The sequence below is a fragment of the Hippocampus zosterae genome, chromosome 7 (assembly GCF_025434085.1).
Source record: "Hippocampus zosterae strain Florida chromosome 7, ASM2543408v3, whole genome shotgun sequence".
NCBI classification, from domain to species: Eukaryota; Metazoa; Chordata; class Actinopteri; order Syngnathiformes; family Syngnathidae; genus Hippocampus; species Hippocampus zosterae.
Window position 1 is genome coordinate 20,279,992 of NC_067457.1, and position 22,165 is coordinate 20,302,156.

Below are 22,165 nucleotides of genomic sequence, written 5' to 3' on the forward strand. Positions count from 1 at the left end.
GCATTTTCGGTGGGGATCTGTACCTAAGAATTTTTTCTGACGACTTTTTACATAGAATTTAAACAACAAAAAAGTCTGACACGTCCCATGCCGAGTTATACACATTTTTCTTAACGTTTTGTTTTATAATTAGTACACAGTGGGAATCATAGTGATATGCAGTCCACACATTGATGCATTATCAGAGCCCAATTTAATAATACTGTACACCCTGGAATGTCAGCAGCCATTCTCAAACACTTTCCAGTCAGCAAAAACTAATTTGAGTTAAAAAAACAACTACCAGACACTTTATTTCCATAAGCATTGAGCTGCACACCCTCGCACATATAAAAAGACCAATAAAAAACATCAACAGAATGATGTACAGCAAAAGCAGAACCAGTCACAATTTGTAAACTGACAGTGAAACACACCTTTTGTCCATCCAAATGATGTGCATCAAACCGTAAATAGCACACAGACGACGGTTTATACTGGCGAAGGAAGTGGCGTTAGTATTCGTAGGATGATGCGATGCGGATGGGTTGACTTGGGACACAGGAAACAAGATTGGTCAAATTACTACAAAATACTTGTCATAGTGGGCGAGATGAGATATTAAAAACAATCAACAATTTTTCTTACAAATACAACATATATTTGGATTGGTAACCGTGAGAAATACTCATTTACAAATATATAATTAGCTTCTCAAGTGCAAAACGTAATCTCCCTAGCCCTCTCACCCAAGTCAACACATTTGTTTATTAATTATTTAGACGTTTACTCTCTTTCATTTTCTAGGGAAGGGAGGGTGCTAACTTTGTTATTGCTCATCAGAACAACAATACTGATTGTATATGTTAAGAATGGGCTCATGTGACGCATCACTTACGAGTGGTTACCCCCAAACTTGTGATGGAAGAATATGGATTTTTCTAAACAAGCACATCATTTACTGGACTGAAGTGGAAACAAACCCTAACTTTTAGGTTTCAATCCATTTGTCCAGAGAGTGAAGGTAAGGTTTGCATTGTTTTGGGGAAGGAACAATCTTTAAAAAGCAATAAAAACATTGTCTTTTTGAATTGGAAAGTATTTACAACTTCATTCGATCAGCAGCTTTTCCACTTTAAAAAAAAAAAAAAAAAAAAAAAAAAAAAAAAAAGATTTTCAAAACTACGGACAGCACACACACACTCGCCCAACCACACGTACAATATTTATACCCCCATAAACTGGTGGGGAAGGTAAAGGTGACTGTATGGAAAATGCATGCGAAGGCAACACGTGCCCAAATAAAAAATCATTTCTCAAAATACTTTTGCACACGGAAAAAACGCCACAGTAGAGCATCGGAGAGACAAAAACAAAATGTTTGTGGTCCCTTGCCTTTGGCATGGCTTACAGTTCCAGGTTACTGGTGAAGAATCACAGGATCTGATCCAGAGGTTCATCATAGAAAAAAAAACAACAATTTCAAAGGTCCGAGCCGAGGTGCACGCTGATGCTCGGCGAACGCTGCGTGTGGTTCAAATAGCCCGTCCCTTCCTCCTGCAGGCTGCATGAATAATGGCCAGCCTCTGGGGCGTTGTGGGTACTGGAGGGCGGGACGATACCGGCGGCGACCTGCTCAAAAGAACGGGAGAACACGGCGCTGGCGGTGCGCGTCAAGCTGGTGAGAGTTCCCGCTTTGGGCACCGACTGGCTCGAAGTGAGCGTGAGGCGCTTGACGGACGCCTCGGCGCTCTCGCTGGCCGCCCGGCCGGCTGGAAGCGGGCTCGTCTCCTTTTCCTTGCTGCCGCGCCCGCCCAGACGACACATCTTCATGGCCTTGGCGCCGAGGTTTAAAGTGGTGACGCTGTTGCTGATGGTAATGGTGGGCGGGGTGGTGTCGGGCGACATCCCACCTGGCCACAGACCTTCATCCGCTTCCGAGATATCCATCAGCTCATCCGGGGAACCCAGATCCACTGCGTCTGTGGGAGCAAAATCAAGAGACGAGATGAGAATTAACCAACAAGCGATCAGCAAAGAATCATTTGTCATTCAGCCCATGACATTCTGTTCACATCGTCCGCAGAAAAAGTCATGATCACACATTTTCGTGCCATGACAATGTGATTTGGAATTTTTGCTTTGGACCCCCCCCCCCAAAAAATAAATTACAGCAAGTCACGGGCTGCATGGCAAAAGTTTTTTTCTTATTTCTGTCTTCCAGCAGGTGGCGCCTAAAGTCCATCACCACAGCCTTAGAGATGACTTCCTGCAACCTGCTGTCAAGACAATTTTTCAGACTCCCAAACCCAACAAAAGGTTAGTTTAGCCAAACAATGTAGTTTTATTGGCAGGGGAGTGGCATGTTAAGTCCCAAAAGAAGACAGGGAAGGACAGTATTGAGGTCAGAAGTCTAGCAAACATCACAAAGGGAAAGTGAAGACGGCAAGACAGCAACTGCATTGGAAAACCCGTTCAATTAGTCTCCAAATAAATATTTGCACACACAAATCCTTTTGTATCTTAAATCAAACCCTCAGGAAGAGTTGCAGAAAGAACAACACAGAAAAAGCTGGTGAACAGAAATGCAGGCTGGCGTTCTTGTATCCAAATGCTCAGATGAAATCGCATTGATCAGTTTCAAACAGTCATGAAAAGGTTTGAGTCGACACTGGTTGGCTTTAAATTAAGACCTGCAGATCTTTGCCCAGCTAATGTCTAATTAGAAAATAAGTGTCTCGGTGCAACCCAGGACTGCTGTCAAGGAGGCATACAATTTAGTGAAAGAAAGCACCCCAGAATGGAAGTGTTTGCTGTCCATCACACACACACACAGCTCTGATGAGGACCGTTTGTTTTGTCATGAAGTCAAGGAACGTTGGCAGGAAAATGTGAGGAAACCCGAGCCCACAGGGGACAGAGTGAGTCAAAAAGCAGTTGGACTGACTGAAGTAGAGTATACAGTAAGTTAGGGCTGAACATTTTGAAAAGTGCTGCGTTAATGACCAAAAGAATGGAAGCAGCCCCCATCCCAAATTATCACCCTTGACAATTTGAAATCCTGAGATATTTTAATTCAATTAATTGTTCAGCCCTAGTGCCAGTAAGGGGGGGGGGGGAAGAAAGGTGTGGTTAAAAAGGTAAAAAGAGGGAAATCTTCATGCGGCTTTTCGGAGATCGGCCCCCACAGACAGTTACCTAGGTTACCCCAGGAATGGGGCAAGGGGGAGGAGGGGCTTAGTGCTGGCTCCTCCCTATGGAGGCTGACCCAGAACTCTCATTTTCCATCATTCGCCTCACAGACTTCTGCCTCCTGACCTCCTGACCCCGCAGGCTGGATTCGTGACTTCGGGGTTCCGGGCTGACCTCGGAGGTACCTCCCAAAGTTTCGCCATCCGGGTGGGTGCGGCCGTCCGAGCGTGGTCTCAGGGAGTCTCCGTTGGGCATTCGCTCACTGCTCACGCCTGTCACACTGATATCGGGGATGACCACACCCCCCAGCGTGGTCTCACTGTCTACACTCACCTCCTGGGACTCTGCCAGTGCGCCATAGGGGGTAGGGAGGGGGGAATTTTGAACAACACACACATGCACGCAAACAACCACATCATGCACACACATGGAAGAAAAAAGGAAATGTGCACAGTCACACACAACCATGAGAAAACAAGATACAAAAAGTAATTAATGCGGCACCAAAACGGTAAAGACGCACAAAAAAAATGTGGTGATCAGAACACAACCGATGATATAAACATGCCTGAGGAGATCGTCGCAGAATCTATTTGAACCAATGAGCCAAGTTTGATCATAGTTTCAGTTAATCCACTTTTGTTCATATAGCTAAACCTAAAATACTACACAAGCTGTTTGCAGTGAGCCCCCGCTATATTGTAGACTTTTAAGTGATGTTTTGTTTTCATTTTACAGTTACAAGTCTAAGTTTAGAGTTCATTTGTATATTGTGTGTGAAGGGTTCAAACTGATGACAAGGTGTTTGTATCCAGCGATGTGGCATTTGGCAAAATCCTGTCAAAAGCCGAGGGCTTCAAAATAAAAGTCTTTGCAACTGTTCTTGTACTGCCATACTTTTAATTTGGAGGTGTGACTCAACAGAAAATGTCAGGGGGGCCAGCGTGAGCCACAGTCACATAATGACGCTGCTAATGTAGAACCCCGATTAAAATCGGACTTCCTGAAATTGGTTAATTCCACTCCCCCCTCAAAAAGGAGGCGGGGGTATTTTGTTTTATGCGTCAGTTTGACAGCAAACTTCAAATGGGAGTGACAAACAGCTTGAAGCAAGCACACTTGGCCTCTTGTTGATAAAACCGTGGACTTGAGAGTAGTTTCATTAAAGTCCGTTTAGGTACGTAGTGAAATTTTTTTTTAATATGCTTTCGCTGTATCGTGGATTTTCACTTTTAGCGCATTAGGGCCTGGAACGCATCCCCAGTATCAAACAGGGGTTCGCTGTATACAAATTTGGCACAAGTGCAAAGAGCCAAGCTTGACAGCATTGGTCGAAAAATGGTCTACGAACCAAAAGGGCGATGAATGACAACACTTGACAGTGAAATGATGGAGCTCTTAAACCGTTCGCTCTCATTTCTGCGGCGCGGGAGCGCTTCTCGTCTCGGTACGTTTGAGTTCTCCCTATTCCAAATTTCACGTCACCGCGAGGAGGCGCGCAAAGCAGCTCACCGTGTCGTTTCCAGCGGTGGCCGCGTATCGAGAGCGAAGTGACGGCATTCCGCGAGATCCTGGAGGCAGTGGGTGTGATCTCCACCTGGATACTCCGCGCTCCCTCCTTGGTGTTGCTTTTCAGAGCCGCGCCCTGCTGCGTCGACTTGATGGCGTTACCCACCTGATGGTTGAGGACAAAGCGCAACGTCGTCAAGTAGGACTGCGGGGGCAAGAGCGGTGCAGGATTTTCAGGGGCGGGGTGGAGAATTTGCAGCTGCGGTACAGCCTGTGGCCATCCACTGTAATGGTGTTCCTCATTCTCTGGATTTTTATCAAACTTGTCTAATTTAACATCGTGTTCTTGATTTAATTTTTACTCACAGAATTCAGTGCGAGTCAACTGTATCCCGATTGTTTACAAAAAAACAAAACAAAGAGGGAGAAATGTGTAGATAGCCACAACGCAGTAAAAACTAGTGTCAAATGTTGGCGTTTCGTTTTCGACAAAATTTAATGTGAGGAAAAATAATGTGCGCAGAGATGAATAACAAAGAAAATGTGTGTCCCTTGCCAACCATAACTGGAACAAAAGCATGATTGATAACACTGATCAGTCTGCTGAGGAAGCCAACAATGTGACTAAACCAAATAAGGTTGGCACCATAATCCCTTTTTTTCCTTTCTTTCTCCCCCTCTCAGAATTATGCACAAGTTTAAAATCTTAGAGGCCACCAAGTTAAGAGCATTTACAAGTCTTTGCACTATGTCGAAATTCTTGAAATTCACATGGAACAGATTGGAAGCATGTCACAATGAGGCTTTTGTTCAAATTGGGATGTAAGGGGGTGGGGTGGGGGGCATGCACGTGCAGGCCACTTGATTTGGTGTCAATGTCAAGCAATGTGGCGCAATAGCTTGTATTAACACCGAATCATGAATTTAACATGGCCATAAATACTTATTATTTTTATTTTTTATCATTGTGGAGTAATGCCCCTTGACTGGTATAGTAATACTGCAGGCTTATGTTCAATCTGCTTCCCCCCACGAGGATTACAGCTAAACGGAGCAGAGTGCAAAGCATGTAAATAATCTAGTGGGATTACGCACGAGTTCGCAGTCCGAAACACACGGAGCAACACAATACAGTCACAGTGCGCCACGGGCGAAGCCAATTTACCGGCGAGCATGTGCGTGCGTGTGTGTGTCGGCTTCACATGCGTCCGCAAAAGCAGGCGCTATTTTATGACCGCGCTCACCAACAAGGCTTCGGGGAACAATTCGAGCTGGGCCCGATAGAGGACATCGTCCAAGGCTTTGGATCCGAGTTCCGCTTCTCCGTTGCACCTATGCACAATTGATGAAGGAAATGAATCACACGACTTGAAATAAACGGAATCCTATGAATATCGGCTGTGTGTGCAGGCATGTTTGAAGACTCACCACGCATAGTGTATCCCCGTGAGAAGCTGCACCAGGAACTCCGACGTGACCGTCATCCGCGTGCTGATACCTTTATAGCGCCGTATCTGTTGCCGCGGGTAACCACATATACACACTCTGGAAGAGAACCGACAACAAAATATGGAGAAGTTGAATCAATGGAACAGGGAAGTTGCACAAGCACTACCGTGACTATTTGGGCAGAGAAGTAAGAACAGCTGTTGGAGAGAAAAAAAAAGGAGTATAAAAGAATAAATGCATTTAAATTGAATATTATGTGAGTTACAATACTGATATACTGTATATATAGATAGATTTTTTTTTTCTAAAACGCAATACAATTTTGAATCAGGAACACTGCGTGTTTGGACCTGGAGCTGATCTGGCAGAGCGACTGGAGGGAAGTGGAGCTCATGTAGCTGAGAGCAGCGTTGTAGCACAGCAACAGGAAGGTCAGCACCTCAAATCTGGAATGAAAAAGAAAAAAAAACACGCACACAAGAAACTTCATTAAAAAAAAATAAAACTACATGTTTTCAGGAAACTCTCCAGACACTGTGTGTTCAATTAAACTCTCCAGACATTGTGTGTTCAATTAAGGCTGTCTACAAAGCAATTTTAAATGACTTCTAGATTCATGATTTTGAATAATATTCACCCCGTCTTTGTGTTAAAAGATAGTAAGGTGAACAGTTTAAGTTTTTTTTTCCTGATTTTGGGGTGGCCCGCGGCGGTCTCTTACAACACGCGGGACATTAAAAAAAATGGATGGCAGGCAGAAAATGGCCCCCATTCCGTAATTTGGACACCACGGGGGTGATGTAGCTGATGCTATCAAGATGACTTTCACGTCACTTCAAATTACAGTTGGCCAGCCAACACAGATCTTGAGGCCGAGCTGACCGGTCAAAGCGTGACCTCCCGAGTTTGTCCGCCTCGGGGTTCCTCAAACTACATGACAGATCGCCTAAACGGCAACTTGAAAATGAATAAGACTGGACAGCTGATGTTCGCCACCACCGAAACCGAATTACCGCTGGATGTACAATATTTAATAGTCTACGGCTCCATCTGAGGTGTTCAGAAAAACGACGTGCACATCTGGAATGAAAATGACCTTTTCCCACATTGACATCAAACACATTTCAGGATTGCGGTCCAAATTTTAAGTCTTTCAGTTTTGATAAATCCTGTTTGAAAGCACGCCAACAACCACTTAACATAACTACAATTTTTCCGTCACCTGTTTTGTGCAGTAAAGTTTTCCCTCTGTAGGAGTGGCCCGCTGTACAGCACCCTGCTCAAGCCATGATTGGCGAGGGCCCCTTCCGTCAGGGCCATGGAGCCGATGGCCGAGGGCTGAAAAATCAACATGGGACATTTTGAGGTTGAATGTTTCGTGGGGGGAAAAAAAGGTGAATTTCTTACCTCGTGATAGACCGAGGGTTTGGAGAGGGAAGGAACGGTGAAAGATAATACTTTACTCTGCCCATCTTTATCAACTATTTCCTGGTGGGGGAGGAAAGAGAGGAAGACAAAGTACATCCGGAGGTGAGGAAGGAGGAGAAAACAAAAAATCTGGTTTTGTTTGTGTATGCACTATGCCGGTAAGAGCTTAGACTCAAGAAAAACTGACATTGAACGTGTGGGTGTTTGTGTGATGGGCTGGCGCTTCTCTTCTCTTCTGTCTGTGCAGTGTTGTGTGTGAACACCCACGGCAACACACCTCAGGGTTTGTGTGACTCCCACCTCCATCCCCCACTGAGTGCTCGTTAATGTCAGATCGATTATAAGGAGGAGAGCAATGGGTGCCGAGTGACGCATGACCTATTCCGTTATGCAGACAGGAAGAGAACGACACCGGCGCGCACGCAGAACATCATCAGCCCAAATGGATTCAATCGGCATACTGGCTTGTACTCTTGTAGAATTTTTTTTGAACGTGTCGTGTTGACAACAATAACGCAAATGAATCAGCTTTTCGTGTTTCATGAAATGGTGAGACGGGTCGGAATTGAATTCATAGTGAAGCCTTATTCGAATAAACACCCACACAGTCCACTCGCCCTCTTCCCTACCAAGTTGTAAATGCCCAGCAGCAGGGCCTCGATGCAACCCGAGGTGTGCGGGTCCCTGGCTGCGCTGACAGACAGAAGGCTCCACAGGAGCTCTGGAAGGAACTGAAGAGTGAATCGCTGCAGCTGCGGCTCACCGCTCCGGTAAAACTCAAATAACTGGTGACACACCGGCTCCAGCAGCTGAGGATGATCCAAAGCACGACATTATGAAAGCCGAGGCGCCAGTTCAAACCCATGTCTCAAATATGACGTAGCCAGCAGCGTTCGTGCGTAGATATGTTTGAAATGCCCGTACCTCACTGTAATTCTCCCGGATGACTTTGTAGAGCGCGGGCACAAGGGCACCTTTGTCTTTAAGCGATGCAGCATAGGCTGACACGGCGCTGTCAGGCAAGGTCTGAAACGCAGGAAGCAAAGGTGATGAACAGATCAACTCGTTACCTGCGGGGAGGGTTTACATGTGTTCAACGCTCGCGCAACCTGTTGCTTCAGCGTTGGACCACACGGTGTCACAACAAGGCGAGCGGCATCGAAGTAGACTGCGCAACCCTCGTGGAGAGGAGCGAGTTTTCTTGTGTGCGAGTGTGTGAAAGCGCCATCGTAACGGCTATGTTTATTTTTAATCAGAGCACCGATGGCGTTTCACGTTCCATGTTAGCACCAAGGTAGCTAGCTAACTTAGAGTCACATCCATGTTAGCACCACGGTCAAGGTAGCTAGCTAACTTACAGTCAATGTTCCATATTAGCGCTAAGGTAGCTAGCGAACTTAGAGTCACATTCTATGCTAGCGCTATGGTAGCTAGCTAACTTAGAGTCACGTCCCAATGTTAGCGCCAAGGTAGCTAGCTAACTTAGAGTTTGCCTCTTATTTGGAGATTCTTTTTTTTGGGGGGGTGGCTTGTTTAAACCAGTTTTACTTTGAATGCATTTAAAATGTGCAGCATATTCTTTTTGAGAGTTTCACTTTAGCATACCTTATATTCTGACAGCCATTCCTCCACCACTCCTTGGTCCATCGCCAACATGTTCCTGCATCTGAAGAGGCGTCGCCTCTACCTACACAAAAGTACAATTTTATAATTAAAAACAAACAAAAAAACAATCTTATGCAGAAGTATGCAGTCTATTTTGATGACATTCTGAATACTTTGTCAGGAACACTTGAGTTTCATAAAAGTTTTTAAAAAAAAATCAAAATCTCCCAAGCCTGGAAGCTATCAAACTGAGGTTACAAATTAAAAGCGCTGTCGTTTGAGAGGGTCTGACAAATGTAGCTCATGGTAGTGAACTGTTCAACTAAACAGCCATGGATAAATGGGCAGGAGGAATGCGGAGTCCATGTTTGGTGTGTCTCTTTTCACGGAGGCTGCTTAAAAGAGCAAGAGCAGAGGAAGTACGGTAAATCGTCCAGATTCAATTTTTTTTTTATTTGGCCCATAAAACTATGTTAACTCCATTACTTCCCTTGTGAAACAATACATCCTAAAATCTAATAAGACTTCAGCCGAGGGAGAGCAACGGGGACAACAAATAACCCCAACTCGAGATATGCTTATTCGAAATGACATCCAACTTTCGCTCTATGCTCTACTTCCTCTGCTGTAATTTCTCTTTGCAGGGCTAAGAGCTTTATTTGGTATTATTTTGGTGCATGGCTCCTAAAAGGCAGCCAGGTGTCCATTTTTGGACTGCGTCAGTGATGAGAATGACAAGTGTAGGGGAGGGGGGTTGGGGGGGGGAGGGGTTGCAGCGACTCATTAAAAGGAGACGGATAATGAGACAGAACAGCCTGCATTTAGTGAAATTAGTGCATTGTGGCAGCGTGTTCCGTCACATGTAATAAGGGTGTTGAAATCTTGGGCCGAGGTCGTATGTGTGCTTTAAAAGCAAGCGGTGACAGTCTGAGCCTTAAAAAAAAAAAAAAAGGGGGACAGTTTCCCTCCTCAGGGTTTATTTTCCACCATATTGGTTTCTTGGGTGCAATTTGCAGTGAAAGTGAAAGGAGAAAAAAAAATTCAGTTACCTTTCCATTTAAAAAAGAACAACCTACAATGGATCTTGAGAAAATGAGTAGTACCCGTCCTGAAAACTAAATCATAAAAATCAGGCATTGCTTTTGAGTTGTGTTCAACCATGCAACTCAAAGCAAAAATCAGTGGCCGCAAATTTAAACGAGGAAGTATCTGCAATATGCCTCCAAATGTGTGAAAACCACAACAAAGATTGATGGCCAACAAATCCGTGTATACATGCAGGAAAAAAAAAAACGCTTGTCCTGTTGATGTACTACTGACAGCCCCCAAGCAAAAAAAAAAGTATCTCAACCGCCCGGAGATTACACAACGCCGAGTAATTATGTCATCGGGAATGCATTTGTCATCCCGTCATCTTCCAGTTTGTTCGCTTTTCGCGACAGGGATCACGACACAAATCAGCGCGAGCTGGAAACAGACGACTTGATGGAAGGAGCAAAGAATCACACAAGAACTAAATCACTTCAAACAAGTCGTAGCGCAACATGAACAGCTGCAAGTAACATGACCCAGAAGGGATGAGAAAACCTAACGCAAGCCATGAGCGTGAGAGGCACAGGCCGAGCATGAACGGAGCGCAAATCAATCGCAAAGGCAATTGAGAGCGAGATAATTGGATGTACGCTGAGAAGACGGATAAAAGGAATGTACACCACACCCGGGGGATTGGTAACGCAATTGAAAGGGAGACGGATGGGTCAATAAAAGAATTTCATTAGGTTCTCCGCTTTCTGTGGCAAGCAGATTAAGACCTGAAAAAAAAAAACGATCCGATTTTTTTTTTGACAGATCTTGTGAATGTTTCAAGACAAATTATCAGCTTTCCAGGAAGTGAGGAAGAATGTGTCAAGTAATCAGTGTGTGTGTGTGTGTGTGTGTGTAAGAATGTTTATCCAGTGCCTGGCTTGAACAAACCTGTTCCTGTGAGCGAGTTTGCAAGCTGCCCACGCCTCCGTCCTTAACGTCGTACATGCACATTAACACATGGCGTGGCCGCAACAGTATAACCTATATATATACTGCTCTTCGAACTAAACTTCTGTTTAACTAACTAACTAACTAAACTTTGAACTAAAGCTCTGTATTGCAGATTTTCTGCTTAAAAGGATTCATCATTGGTTTCAGAGAAAATGGATGTAAGAAAAATAGAAGCGGTATCAGTTACTTGGTATCGGTGCGTACTCAAGAATTGAGACTCACATTGGTATTGGTCTGGGGCACCCAAAAAAAAAATCCCTAATTGTAGATGAGATTTGTAATAGAGAATTCATTTCTCGTGTTTGAAAAAAAAAAAAACATGGGAAGAGGACCTTGGGAAAAAAAATTTGTATCACAATTAGATTAATATTTTCAAAATCCTTCAGTCCTGCTGAATAAAGAAGAAAGAAAAAGGTAATATTTCGAGCAGGGCCTACCTCATGTCTATTCCCGATACACGCGCATTCTGAAATGTGGGTGAGTGTGTGGTCGAAAGCTTAAAATGAGGAACATGAGAAAAAAAAAAAGAAAAGACGGAAACAATGAAGCGGGCGGTAGGAAGAGTAGCAGAGCTGCCCCAGCTGCTTTTTCCTGTGGTGCAGGCCAGGGTGCTCGATGAAACGATAAACACCGGCAAAAAATAAATAAAATAAAATTTAAAAAATGGTTGAAAGTTTTGAAAGAAATTTGTATTGAAGCTTTTCTTTTCCCTTTCAGGTAGCTTCAATCCTGCCCTGAGAAGACGCAGGAAGTTTAAGAAAAATGTGCAAGCTACTGTAGACTCAAACATGGTTCGGCAGTACTTGACGCTATACTGTGGCAGCTTGACACCAGCGGAATAATCATCTCAGTCAGACAGAAAGGTCTACGTTCCTTTTTGGGAGGGGGTCATTGTGTTCAAAGAAATTTTACATAACAAAAGCAATACATATCAGTACTCTGTATCGATGAGTCCTCAAAAGGGGGAGGAGTCGAACTGGTATCGATCATCATGTTGAGGTTTCACGATGGAAGTGTTCAATATTTGGATGACAGACCTGTTAAAAAGGGCGAGGCAGTAAGATCCCAGTGATGCATTTTTAGCGTGTGGTTTTTGCTGTTATAAGAGATTGATGGAGCACTCTAAAAGACAGGAAACCTCTTGTAGCAGCCTACGCGTTAAAACTGATGATGCATCGTCGCCCAACACGGTCGTCTCCACCCCTTTTCCTTCATTAGTCAGAGCATACGGGGTTAACGTGACGATTTTCTGCTACAGTCAGAAATAGCTTGGAATGCCGCTGCAAGTCTTCCCATTTCAATGGCGCTCTTAAGAGAAAACGAATCACCAGCTTCCACGGTGAATTCAAATGCTGCACGTTACACAACTCTGAGAATTCACAGAAGAGTGGGGCTGCGCAGTCATCACACGCTTCGTGACAAGCAGCGCGATGATTTCCTCGAGCTCCAAAGACCAGCTTGGCTGTCAAAAAATATATATATTAGCAGTCCCGAGAAATAATCGCCCACACTTATAATAAGGTGCTCTGCAGGTGTATGCATTTGTGACAAGACGCATAACTGGAAATACTCCATTTTGACTGACAATTGTATGTATGTCATACACCCGGAGTAGGTTTGGGTAATTAATTGATTTAATCAATTAATGTGATTTTATTCCATGGATTTTTTGGGGGCAGCTTCCACAGCTAAGAACACATTCATAAGTGCACTGCTTGCACTAACAACATGATTGCAAACAGAGAGCTAGTTTATAAAAGCACAGTCAGCACTGCCAGGTTGATGACTTTTCCGACGCCTCGAGCATACTGCGAAACAAGAAAGTTGTTCGGAGTCGATTGAACTGAACAATGCTAACAGCACGGTGCCCTCGTTGCAAAAGTAATGACGATGGGCATGTTGGAAAATTGTGAACCAAAGTATGTGCTTCCAAAGATCACATGAGAAAAGATAAACGGACATCTGGAAATGGTGAGCCATGCAATTTTATAATATACAATTGATGGATGTAAAGCCCATAATTTACTCCTCGTGTATATATATATATATTTATTTTCAAGAAAATATGTGGTAAGAGGACCTTGAAAAATACAATAGTTGCAATCACAATATTATTTTTTTTTAAACGAGAATTTAAGAGTGATCAATGAAACTAACACGTGAAATGTGTTGCTGGGAATACTTATTCTTGTTTTAAAGCATGTTTGGCATATGAGAACAAACTTTGAATCAGTATAATAAATACGTCATTGTCATTTGCATCAGCAAAGAGAGGTGGTATCAATCTATCACCTAAGTCAAGTGTCTAATATTTTATCCATTTCATGCAGCTACATAAAATTAGGATCAATACCCGTCTGTGGTTTAAATCAGGACCAAGCTCACCTCTTACCAGACTGCTTTAGGGAAACATACAAAAAAAAAAGACTATTTCTAAGGAACACTCTCACAATAGTGTCCCACTGAAAGCTGCACCACATGATTCGCATGATGCTTGGACAGCTATGACAACGCTTTACCAAGGCACTGAGAAGTGGTTTGTCTGCAAGGGAACACACCCACACAACAGTCTCAAAATAGAGTCCGGTACAAAGTCTTTCTCTGTGGAAAATGACACCACAGGTCTGCTTATGCTGGAAACATCGCTATACTGGATAGTAATTGCATATGGGGGTTCATATTACTCCACTAGACCAAATTCGCACTTGTGTTACAAAATCGGACTGCTAAAATTCAAATGTTACTCGGTGCCCTTGCCAGCATTCGTTTGCTGCGCGTTTGTGTTAAACCAGCCCAGCAAAGTGACAAAAGATTAATCTCAGCCCGCCACACACTCTTAATCTTGCTGAATGACTTCGAACTGTCATGACGATTGCCGACAGGTATAGCTAGTTAGCTAGCTCAGCTAAGGCGCGACAACAACTAAACCGGGACAAGTTATTATTTACTTACTGTCATGCTAGTTGTGAAGCTCTGGCGAGTGTCGTCCTGAAAGTTCCGACAAGTAGTAAACAAGCATCACTTCCCTCCTGCTAGGTCCCTTCAGTAATGCAGCAGACCCTCTCCTTCATCGTGGTTACTTTCCTCAGTCAAACCATCTTTAAGTGGGAGCTCTCGGACTCAACGAAAAGAAAAGGACGAGTGGGCCAATGAGAGGCGAATAGGAAGTTATGTTGCCCCGCCCTTTGAATTTATAAGCCAATGAAATTCTTACGTTGGTTATTTCCACGATCACTGTAGGTTGTCGCTGTCAGCCGCGCTCTCTCCCTTGACGCGTGATCTGTCAAATGTATTTCAAATAAATTACTTTCAAGAATAGTGCACGTAACAAGTGTAATGTTATAATTTTCATACAGCAAATGCTGCACAGTCACTATGAGAAAAGAATCTATTCGAGCTAAACGCCGTTGTCTGATGCATTTCATTTTTACCATGAATTTTGGAACAATGGGGTATAAATAGAGAATGCATGATCAAATGGAACTTGGTGATTTGTGGGTAGGCTTTCACAGAATTGGGAGATTAAACATTTGTAATCATTTGACCCCGTCCTAAATAATCATAAAAGATCTGCTCCCTCAACATCCGGTACGTTCTCTTCATTTCAGGCCAGGAGTATTAGAGCTTGATTATATTTAACCACGGGGGCGACAAAAATAAACATAACACATTTTCTCTTGACCCAGATTGTCTCTGCGTAATAAACTCATTATGGGTGTCGCCTGCCCCCTCGCGTTGATGAGTAAAAGTACAAAAACATTCAATCACAGCTTTTTCAATAAAGGGTAGAATTTGTTCCGTTTATTACAACATCCCCTTCATATGTTGCAGCCTCCCCCAAAACAACAAAAACACACTGTTGTGTGTTTTTAATGAGGGGAAAATATCATGCTTTATAAAAAACAAACAGTTATGACATAATCAAATAAAATAAACATTTTTTTTCTCACACTTTCTTTTTCAGTGCAAATTGTGCTGCTCATTCTAGTGAGGCAGCCTTGCCCAGCTGGACAAATAGACAAAGATAGTGGCCTGGAGACTTACCTCCCTCTCTAGGCTTCTCAGTACGGCGGTAATATGTGTCGTTCTTCACAGGGGCTAAATCATATGTGCCTGTTAGTATTGTTAAACTGTGTGTAAACATGTGTTGCTTCGACGTTAGTGGGCAAATATCCATTGCTTTAAGGCACAGGTGTCAAATTCCTGTCCTCGTGGGCCACTGTCCTGCATGTTTTAGATCCCTCCCTCCCCCAACAGATCTGATTCAAACGATCACACCTGCATTGATACAATATCTGACTTGTATAAAAGGTGACGGTCAGTGAATTCAGTTAAAAAATGTGAAAGAACTACAGAGGAGCACCTGCTACCCGAGCTGCCTCGGTTAGGACCTCTTCAGCGTGTTGTCTGTATTTCACTGACAACTCCTTAGCCCTCCTGACTTCCTTCATGTTCTTTTCCAGATTCTCATGAAGTCTCCCTTGGTCCTGGTAAGTCGCCGTGACCCTCTTCACCTGTAGGGCAATTTGAACCTGGCTTCGAAGTAGCCAGCCAATCAGCTCTTGAAGGATTGCACCTTTTGATATGGCGGCCTTGGTGTTCTCAGAAGTGCACTTCAGCTCTTCTTGAGCGCACCGCAGAGCGGGAGGAAATAAAGTCTCATTATCTGCTCCGTCTGAATCCACGGGAACCACAGAGAGGGAGAAGTCGTAGCCCTTCATCCTGAGTGAGACCTTGCATTTGTCTCCTTGAAGACCAATGATAGGAAGTTGAACAAAATGAAAAAAAAGGGTCTTATTGAATCTCTTTTGTCATTATTTGACCTTTCCTCAAGCCACTTACTGTGTTCTTCTCTGATCTTGGCCACGCATTCGGATATCGTCAGATGATCGTTGTCTGCGCAGCCGCAACTCTTTTGCAGGTTTCCAATGTGTAGAACCATGTTCTCATAACTTTCTTGCAGCTCATTGAAGGTCTCGGCAACGTCGGAAAACCTTAAATCCAGTTCCGGCACGCACACCCGCTTCATCACCAGTCTGCCGGTCTGCTGCACATCTAACACAAAAAAATTAAAATCACCAAACCGCGCAGGTTGTTTACATATTGCCGTGCCCACCGCAACACCCTTTTCTGTGTTCAGGATGACATACCGCTGTGTGCCGGTCGTGTTACCCTGGCGGATTCGGCTCCATTTAATTCAGGTGGACAAGGTTGCAAGAGAGGCTGCCTCTGATGATGCGAGTCAAGTAAAAATAAAAAACGGGATGAATAAGATAACATAACTGTGAATGGCATTCCGTTCGTTAATTCACAACCGAATTAGTGAATCTAAACCCGGATTTCAACCGTAGCCAGTTATTCATGCAGGGAGGGGTCAGTGCCTTGCTCAAAGGCACGTGGTCAGGAAACACGAAGCCATTTCATCAACAAACGTGCGACATAGGTTACAAAGCCCAAGTCCTTTTCGATACGACTGACTTGTCCAACAAGAGAGAACACAACACTAGTTCCGAAGCAGCCAAATGTGAAACGCTTGTCTGAAAGCTCAAGCGCGCACACTAATATTCTTTTGACAATAATACACTGCTGGTGCATGGAATGGAACACATACCTCGTTGTCGGAGTTTTCATTTGGGAAACAGCAAGCGCAGAGGCGGCGGAGCATTTTCTGTAACTGTCTCCCAAAGAGTTTTCGTGTCAATGATTCCAGACAATAGTCCACATTCCGCATGACGTCAGCGTCATACGACTCCTGAAAATCTTCCTTATCATCTTTTTTTTATTATAGTCCGGTGTGCACACACACGGAAGCACACACTGCAATCAAGTTTAAAAATGCAACTCTGTGCACAAATACACGATACTTGGAGGGTTTGTGCTCAAAAACAAATGACGTGCTCTCAGAGGTTACACAATCTTGCTCCAGACATGTACTTATTTTAACATGATTTGTGTTTTCCGGTGGCTTAGCCAGAAATTTTTCAGTGTGGTGACACCTCGCATTGAAGCTGTGGCCGCACATTTGCATGGGTCGTAAACGCACTGTAACTAAAGTCATCGTTTATCATATTATCCACAGTCGGGGTTGGATGACTTGATGTGCTATTTTAGTCGCTATAGCTTTGCTTTTTTTTTTTTGGATATTTTAATTTCTAGCTCATGCACTGATTTGCTAGCTAACGGCCAAGCAAAGCGATCGATTCTCAACAGACGGCTGACAGCATGATTGTGGATGTTATGACAAACACTGACTTCTCAACTATTTTTTTTTTACACAAAAAGAGAAATTCCTTTAAACTTAGCATTCAGAAAAAACATGTATATTTGTTCTTTAAATATACAGGCTATATGAACCAATCGTGGAAGAATATCAAAAGATACAAAAACACCGTATCCATGTGAAAATGGAAAGTCACTGGCATTAAAAAAAAAAAAAAACTTAATTCCTCTGACCATGGCAACGAGGCAAATCTGCCACTGTCGGTTTTTCTCTCTGTCGTGTTCAGATAACGGCACAAAAGTGCCGTTCACTGTCCAAAAGAGGTACTGTATCTCATCTAATGCAGTTTCAACTTTTGGTTGAGCTCGCCGTTTTGAGATGATGACTTTTCATTATTCTGGTTGATGTTTGATGTTCATCGTGGACTTGACAAAGAATGAGTCAATATATACCATATTAGCTTCCATGATTTTTTAATTGCTTGTCTGCTGTTATGTTGAAATGTTAAAAATGTATAAATGACATTGGCTTATTGTGTATATATACATATTGCAGATTAAAATGACGTGTTTTTTTTAAATGCGCAAGCATTAAAGTCATGAATTACAATACATAGTGCACTTCATAAAATGTATCAGTAAAATATATTTAAAATTTGACAGCAGATATTTGATAATACTCTTCGCCATTGTGCAGCTGAAAGAGATTGCGACGAATGCGATCAAAAGGCACAAGCTGAAACGGAGGATGAATGAATACGAAATGACGACGGAGTTGCTTCTGAGCATTTCTGAAATTTGATGGCACGCGCTCCCGTCCATTTGGTCCCATGCAAGTCTGAATATCATTCTCGTCTTACTCACTGATTTCTAAAACAGCAAAGCGGTTGCTGATCCCGTCCACCTCTCCTCGCCTTCCCCGTCCCCTTCCTCTGCGTTCTCCCGCCGCTCCTCTTCCTCTTCTTCCCCGCGCAGCGCCTCGCCCGGCGCCGCCTCTCACAGAAGAAGGCTGCGGCTTGGAGCCGCAGTTCTTCACGGCGTGCAGCAGGACGCTGTAAACGTCGTAGGAAAACTTGGGCAGCACACAATCTACCGTTTCACCTTTTTTTAGGAGGTTGAGAACGCCGTGCACCATGGTACCGCTGAACAAACTAATAGAAAAGGCACAGAAGAGAGTCAACAAATCACTGAACGGGAAAAAAAAGGGGGTGGGGTAGTTATGTTGATTACTACAGCGGTCCGATGATATAAATGGAGCCTTAATTATCGCTAGACTTGTCAATCACTTTGTGTTCAGGTTGGATTATTGGCTTTTGGGTCAAATGCAAACTCATTATGAACATCGCATGAGCTTTCAAAAGTTTAGAGACGATTCTCCTGTAAAGGTTATGTAGATCGATGGTTCATCCTGAAATGTCACCCCAAAAAGAACCCAAGTTTTTGCTAAAAGTCGGGAAATGCAAACACCCTATGACTTCAATTTTTGTCTTACTGTGAGAAGCGGACTTCATTCATCGGCATCAACAATAACTCATTCAGACACTGCGCACTCCAGAGGCAGGCCTGCCATTGGGCGAAACTGTGAGCCGCTGCGACGTCCATGCCGTTTCTCGCAGACAATCGATTTTGATCCAGCCGATGAATCAAACCACGCTCGGTCCAATTATCCTTTGGGACTGGAATTGCGGACCACAAAAGCGATGAACAGAGAGCGCTAGTTTTTTGCTATTCTAAACGTAGTGATTAAATATACATACATTGGTAAAAAAAAAAAAAAAGATTTGTCATGCAGTGTAACTAACCGGGAATTTGGTGGTACACAACTCCGGTCTGCTGCATCAAAACCAGCTCTCCGTAAACCATTCCCACGATTAAGGCCTGGAGCTGAAGCTGCGAAGGCTTTGGCGCGGCCTCCCGCAGCCAGAAACTTGTCACCGCCACGGGCAAACACATGTTGGTGGGAACATGTGCCAAGGCAGACGGATTGACCCGCAAGACTTCAAAAAGGACATTGCGACGACGCGTTCCGGGCACCTGCATAGTTGAAAGAAGAAGTAACAAGACCTGTCATCGATCTCTATTCCTTCTGAAATTTAATTTGTTAAAGACGTAGTTCACAGTGTTTTTTTTTTAATATAATGATTAAATAAATATGCCAAATTACAGTGAAGGTTAGGAATGGCTACTGTCACTTCACATTGAGTTGTTCTGGTGCCACAATATGATGCCAGTGTGGTATTAGTTTGAATTACTTTGAAATTCCCCGATAAGTTTACTCAGACGGGGAATCAAAGTGTTTCATAGTTACCGCGCTGAGGGTTTCCACATGGAAATGGGATTTTAGCCGCAGTGCCTCCACTTGGTTTCTCTTCAGATTGAGGTGAAGCCGATCCCATTCCTCCACACGTACGGGGGCGGAGGAGACTTGCCGGGTGTCTACGACGGCGGCTGGACCGTGCGCTTGGCCCCATTGCCAACTCCCACCACTCTGGGTAAAACTCTCGGGTAATTTCAAGAGCTGGGAGCTATCAGGAGGCGTCGGCCTCCCTTCCAGCAGTAATATCCCATATATGGCCTGGCGTATAGTTGTGGCGCAACAGTAGCTGCTTGGTTGCCTGCTGTTCTCCACCTGTGGATTGAGGAGCACCCTGCGCAGAACCAAAGCATCAATCACCAGGGGAGCCAGATGTCCTTCTGTTGCAGCCCCCGACAAGCCCTTCGGTAACGTTTGATTATGCCCATCTGGAACCTTGCTTTCAGTGAACCAACAAGTCAGGGGGCTTTGAGGGGTCACATGATACTCCTTCATAAGCTCCTTCAGCTGTGAACTGAGCCCGCCGCCGCCGTTTGCTCCCATGAGCCTCTTCACTTCCGCCAGTGCCTGCACTGAACTTGGGAAAGAGGACAGCCAACGAAGCAGGACGTCAATTCGGGAAAATGGCGATTTAGCGTTCCCCTGGCCGCCGGTTCTTCTGTCGACCAAATGCAGGAGTCTTTCAGCCTCTTTTGGAGTGCCGTAGTCATTACCAGCCAGAACAGCACAGAGAGGCAGTAACTCCGGATTCATTCCTCCATAAAAACGGCAGAGACCCTGAGTGGTGTAGCACCGAACTGGGATGTAGCAGTGAGACGCTTTACCATTAAGGTTGGTCCAGTTGAAAAACTGCAGGGGCAGGTATCCACCTATGAGGAGACGAAATACACAAAAATACTTCAGCAACACAAAATATATTCTGCTGCATGAAAATGTTTTGCACAGCACTGCATCTCTTTAGCTGCTAGTCCTATACCTGGAAGGTCAAAAATAAAAAAATCACTGTCGTTGCTCAGAACTGGGCACCTCCATTGGTGAGCCAGACAGGCAATGTCCCAGTCAGCCTCAGCAAGACTCTGGACCAGGGAGACCTTCCTCTGATTTAGGACCTCAACGAAGACCTGCCGTGTAAGGATGGGGAGAACTGAGCCATTGCGTCCTTGAGACATATTCTCTGCTTCCCTAACTCTGGACTGCAGACGCTGCTGCAGCGTGCCAAACTTCTTATTGCTGGGGTCAATCCCTGAAAAGAGTGAAAAGAAACGATAAGAACTAAATTATAACGGGAATAGCAATAAAGATTTAAGTCAGATTTTAAAATGATAAAAAATTACCTCCATCCAGAACCACATACGGTTCAATATTACAGGCCTGCAGGGCAGAGAGGAACTCAAGGACCAGGGATGCAAAGGCATCATAATCGCCTCCATGCTGTCGGTCCAAGCCGTGTTTCAAGTAGAGATGGAAATACAAACTGCTGCCGTCGATAATCAGTCGGCTGTCTTTGAATTTCACATCAAAAAGGAAATGTCGGTTTCCTTCCACAAAGGTAGTAAGACCATGAACACCCATGGGATCTCAGGCTCTGGAAAGACACGGATTGAAAGTATACAGTGGTTGAAAGTATACAGTAGTCTGGAAGTGCCGTTTTTTTTTTATCAGATTATAACAACAACAATATTTGTGCATTCTGTCTGGCCTTGCTTCCTAAGAGTGTCATAGATTTGACGAATTGAGTTGGGTACCCTGCCCTGGTCACCTGATCATCATTCACTCAAATTAATGCTAATGAAAAATTTTGTTTTCAGTCAATCTGTGAGTTGGAGTTTCAACCAGGGCTCTGGCTTTCTCATTTTTCATTGCAACCGGACTCAGCATTTCTGACAGACTGTCAATTTGGGGGAAACCAAGCTGTCATGTGCAACCTGCGATAAAATGGATAGATTGCAAAAGCAATATGAATGGACAAATCTGTGGCGATTTGGGAAAAGAATGAGGAACGCATTTTGGGCTCATTTAACCATTAGTTTGCACAAGGCATATTAACGAGTACTCTATTTCTTCGTAGACACCGTGTATTTGCAAATATATGAACCAAGTTAGTTCTTTTACAGTTTTTCCGTCCCAACACGGTTTGCAATCGTTGCTCATCTTTAAAGAATGGAGGATTTTGAGCCAATAGACAAACTTTTTTTCCTTTTCTTCCCTAGTAATATTCCGTACCTTTGCCTCCGTGGGTTGAATCTGCCCCAAATTCACGCCTATTTCGAGCAGAATATAAACTCCAGAGCTGCTCATCTAGTCTCCTTTAAAACTTGATTTGTTTTCCGTGCGTTGTATTTTCCTGGCTTGCTTTTGACACCTCTCCCTTTTCTTCGATTTCTTCTTCCTGGTTACGATTTGTGATGCTCGCTGTTGCCCTCTATCGAACAA

At 43.9% G+C, this 22,165-nt stretch overlaps 2 protein-coding genes across 4 annotated transcripts; both read right to left on the bottom strand.

The window, feature by feature from the left end:
* Positions 1–174: 174 nt before the first annotated feature.
* Positions 175–14,330, bottom strand: hycc1 (hyccin PI4KA lipid kinase complex subunit 1). 2 transcript variants are annotated; one of them, XM_052071923.1, is made up of 12 exons: positions 14,152–14,329; positions 9,163–9,244; positions 8,482–8,583; positions 8,187–8,366; positions 7,537–7,617; positions 7,352–7,467; positions 6,480–6,575; positions 6,109–6,225; positions 5,925–6,012; positions 4,684–4,846; positions 3,178–3,515; positions 1,829–1,961 (listed from the first exon to the last, which is right to left on the bottom strand). In XM_052071923.1, exons 2-11 carry the CDS (start codon positions 9,211–9,213, stop codon positions 3,217–3,219), a joined length of 1,293 nt encoding a protein of 430 aa, XP_051927883.1. In that variant the 5' UTR covers positions 9,214–9,244; positions 14,152–14,329; the 3' UTR covers positions 1,829–1,961; positions 3,178–3,216. The 2 variants fall into 2 exon arrangements, with proteins under 2 accessions (XP_051927882.1, XP_051927883.1); XM_052071922.1 differs by lacking the exon at positions 3,178–3,515 and having other exon boundaries at positions 175–1,961; positions 14,152–14,330.
* Positions 14,331–15,061: 731 nt separating this feature from the next.
* On the bottom strand, positions 15,062–22,163 carry aste1b (asteroid homolog 1b). 2 transcript variants are annotated; one of them, XM_052071918.1, is made up of 10 exons: positions 21,956–22,163; positions 21,067–21,317; positions 20,709–20,975; positions 19,727–20,601; positions 19,221–19,452; positions 18,911–19,094; positions 18,283–18,569; positions 16,350–16,428; positions 16,042–16,254; positions 15,062–15,946 (listed from the first exon to the last, which is right to left on the bottom strand). In XM_052071918.1, the coding sequence occupies exons 2-8, from the start codon at positions 21,302–21,304 to the stop codon at positions 16,397–16,399; spliced, it is 2,115 nt and encodes a 704-aa protein (XP_051927878.1). In that variant the 5' UTR covers positions 21,305–21,317; positions 21,956–22,163; the 3' UTR covers positions 15,062–15,946; positions 16,042–16,254; positions 16,350–16,396. The 2 variants fall into 2 exon arrangements, with proteins under 2 accessions (XP_051927878.1, XP_051927879.1); XM_052071919.1 differs by lacking the exons at positions 15,062–15,946; positions 16,042–16,254; positions 16,350–16,428; positions 18,283–18,569 and adding an exon at positions 18,580–18,826.
* Positions 22,164–22,165: the final 2 nt, after the last annotated feature.

Coding starts and splice junctions, on each gene's coding strand:
- hycc1 (XM_052071922.1), bottom strand. CDS start 9,213: ATGTTGGCGATGGACCAAGGAGTGGTGGAGGAATGGCTGTCAGAATAT. Junction 7,618..8,186: donor TGCTGGGCATTTACAACTTG/GTAGGGAAGAGG, acceptor CTCCCCCACCAG/GAAATAGTTGATAAAGATGG. Junction 6,576..7,351: donor AACTTTACTGCACAAAACAG/GTGACGGAAAAA, acceptor TTTTCATTCCAG/ATTTGAGGTGCTGACCTTCC.
- aste1b (XM_052071918.1), bottom strand. CDS start 21,304: ATGGGTGTTCATGGTCTTACTACCTTTGTGGAAGGAAACCGACATTTC. Junction 20,976..21,066: donor GTATGTGGTTCTGGATGGAG/GTAATTTTTTAT, acceptor CACTCTTTTCAG/GGATTGACCCCAGCAATAAG. Junction 19,095..19,220: donor TGTGTACCACCAAATTCCCG/GTTAGTTACACT, acceptor CCGCAATTCCAG/TCCCAAAGGATAATTGGACC.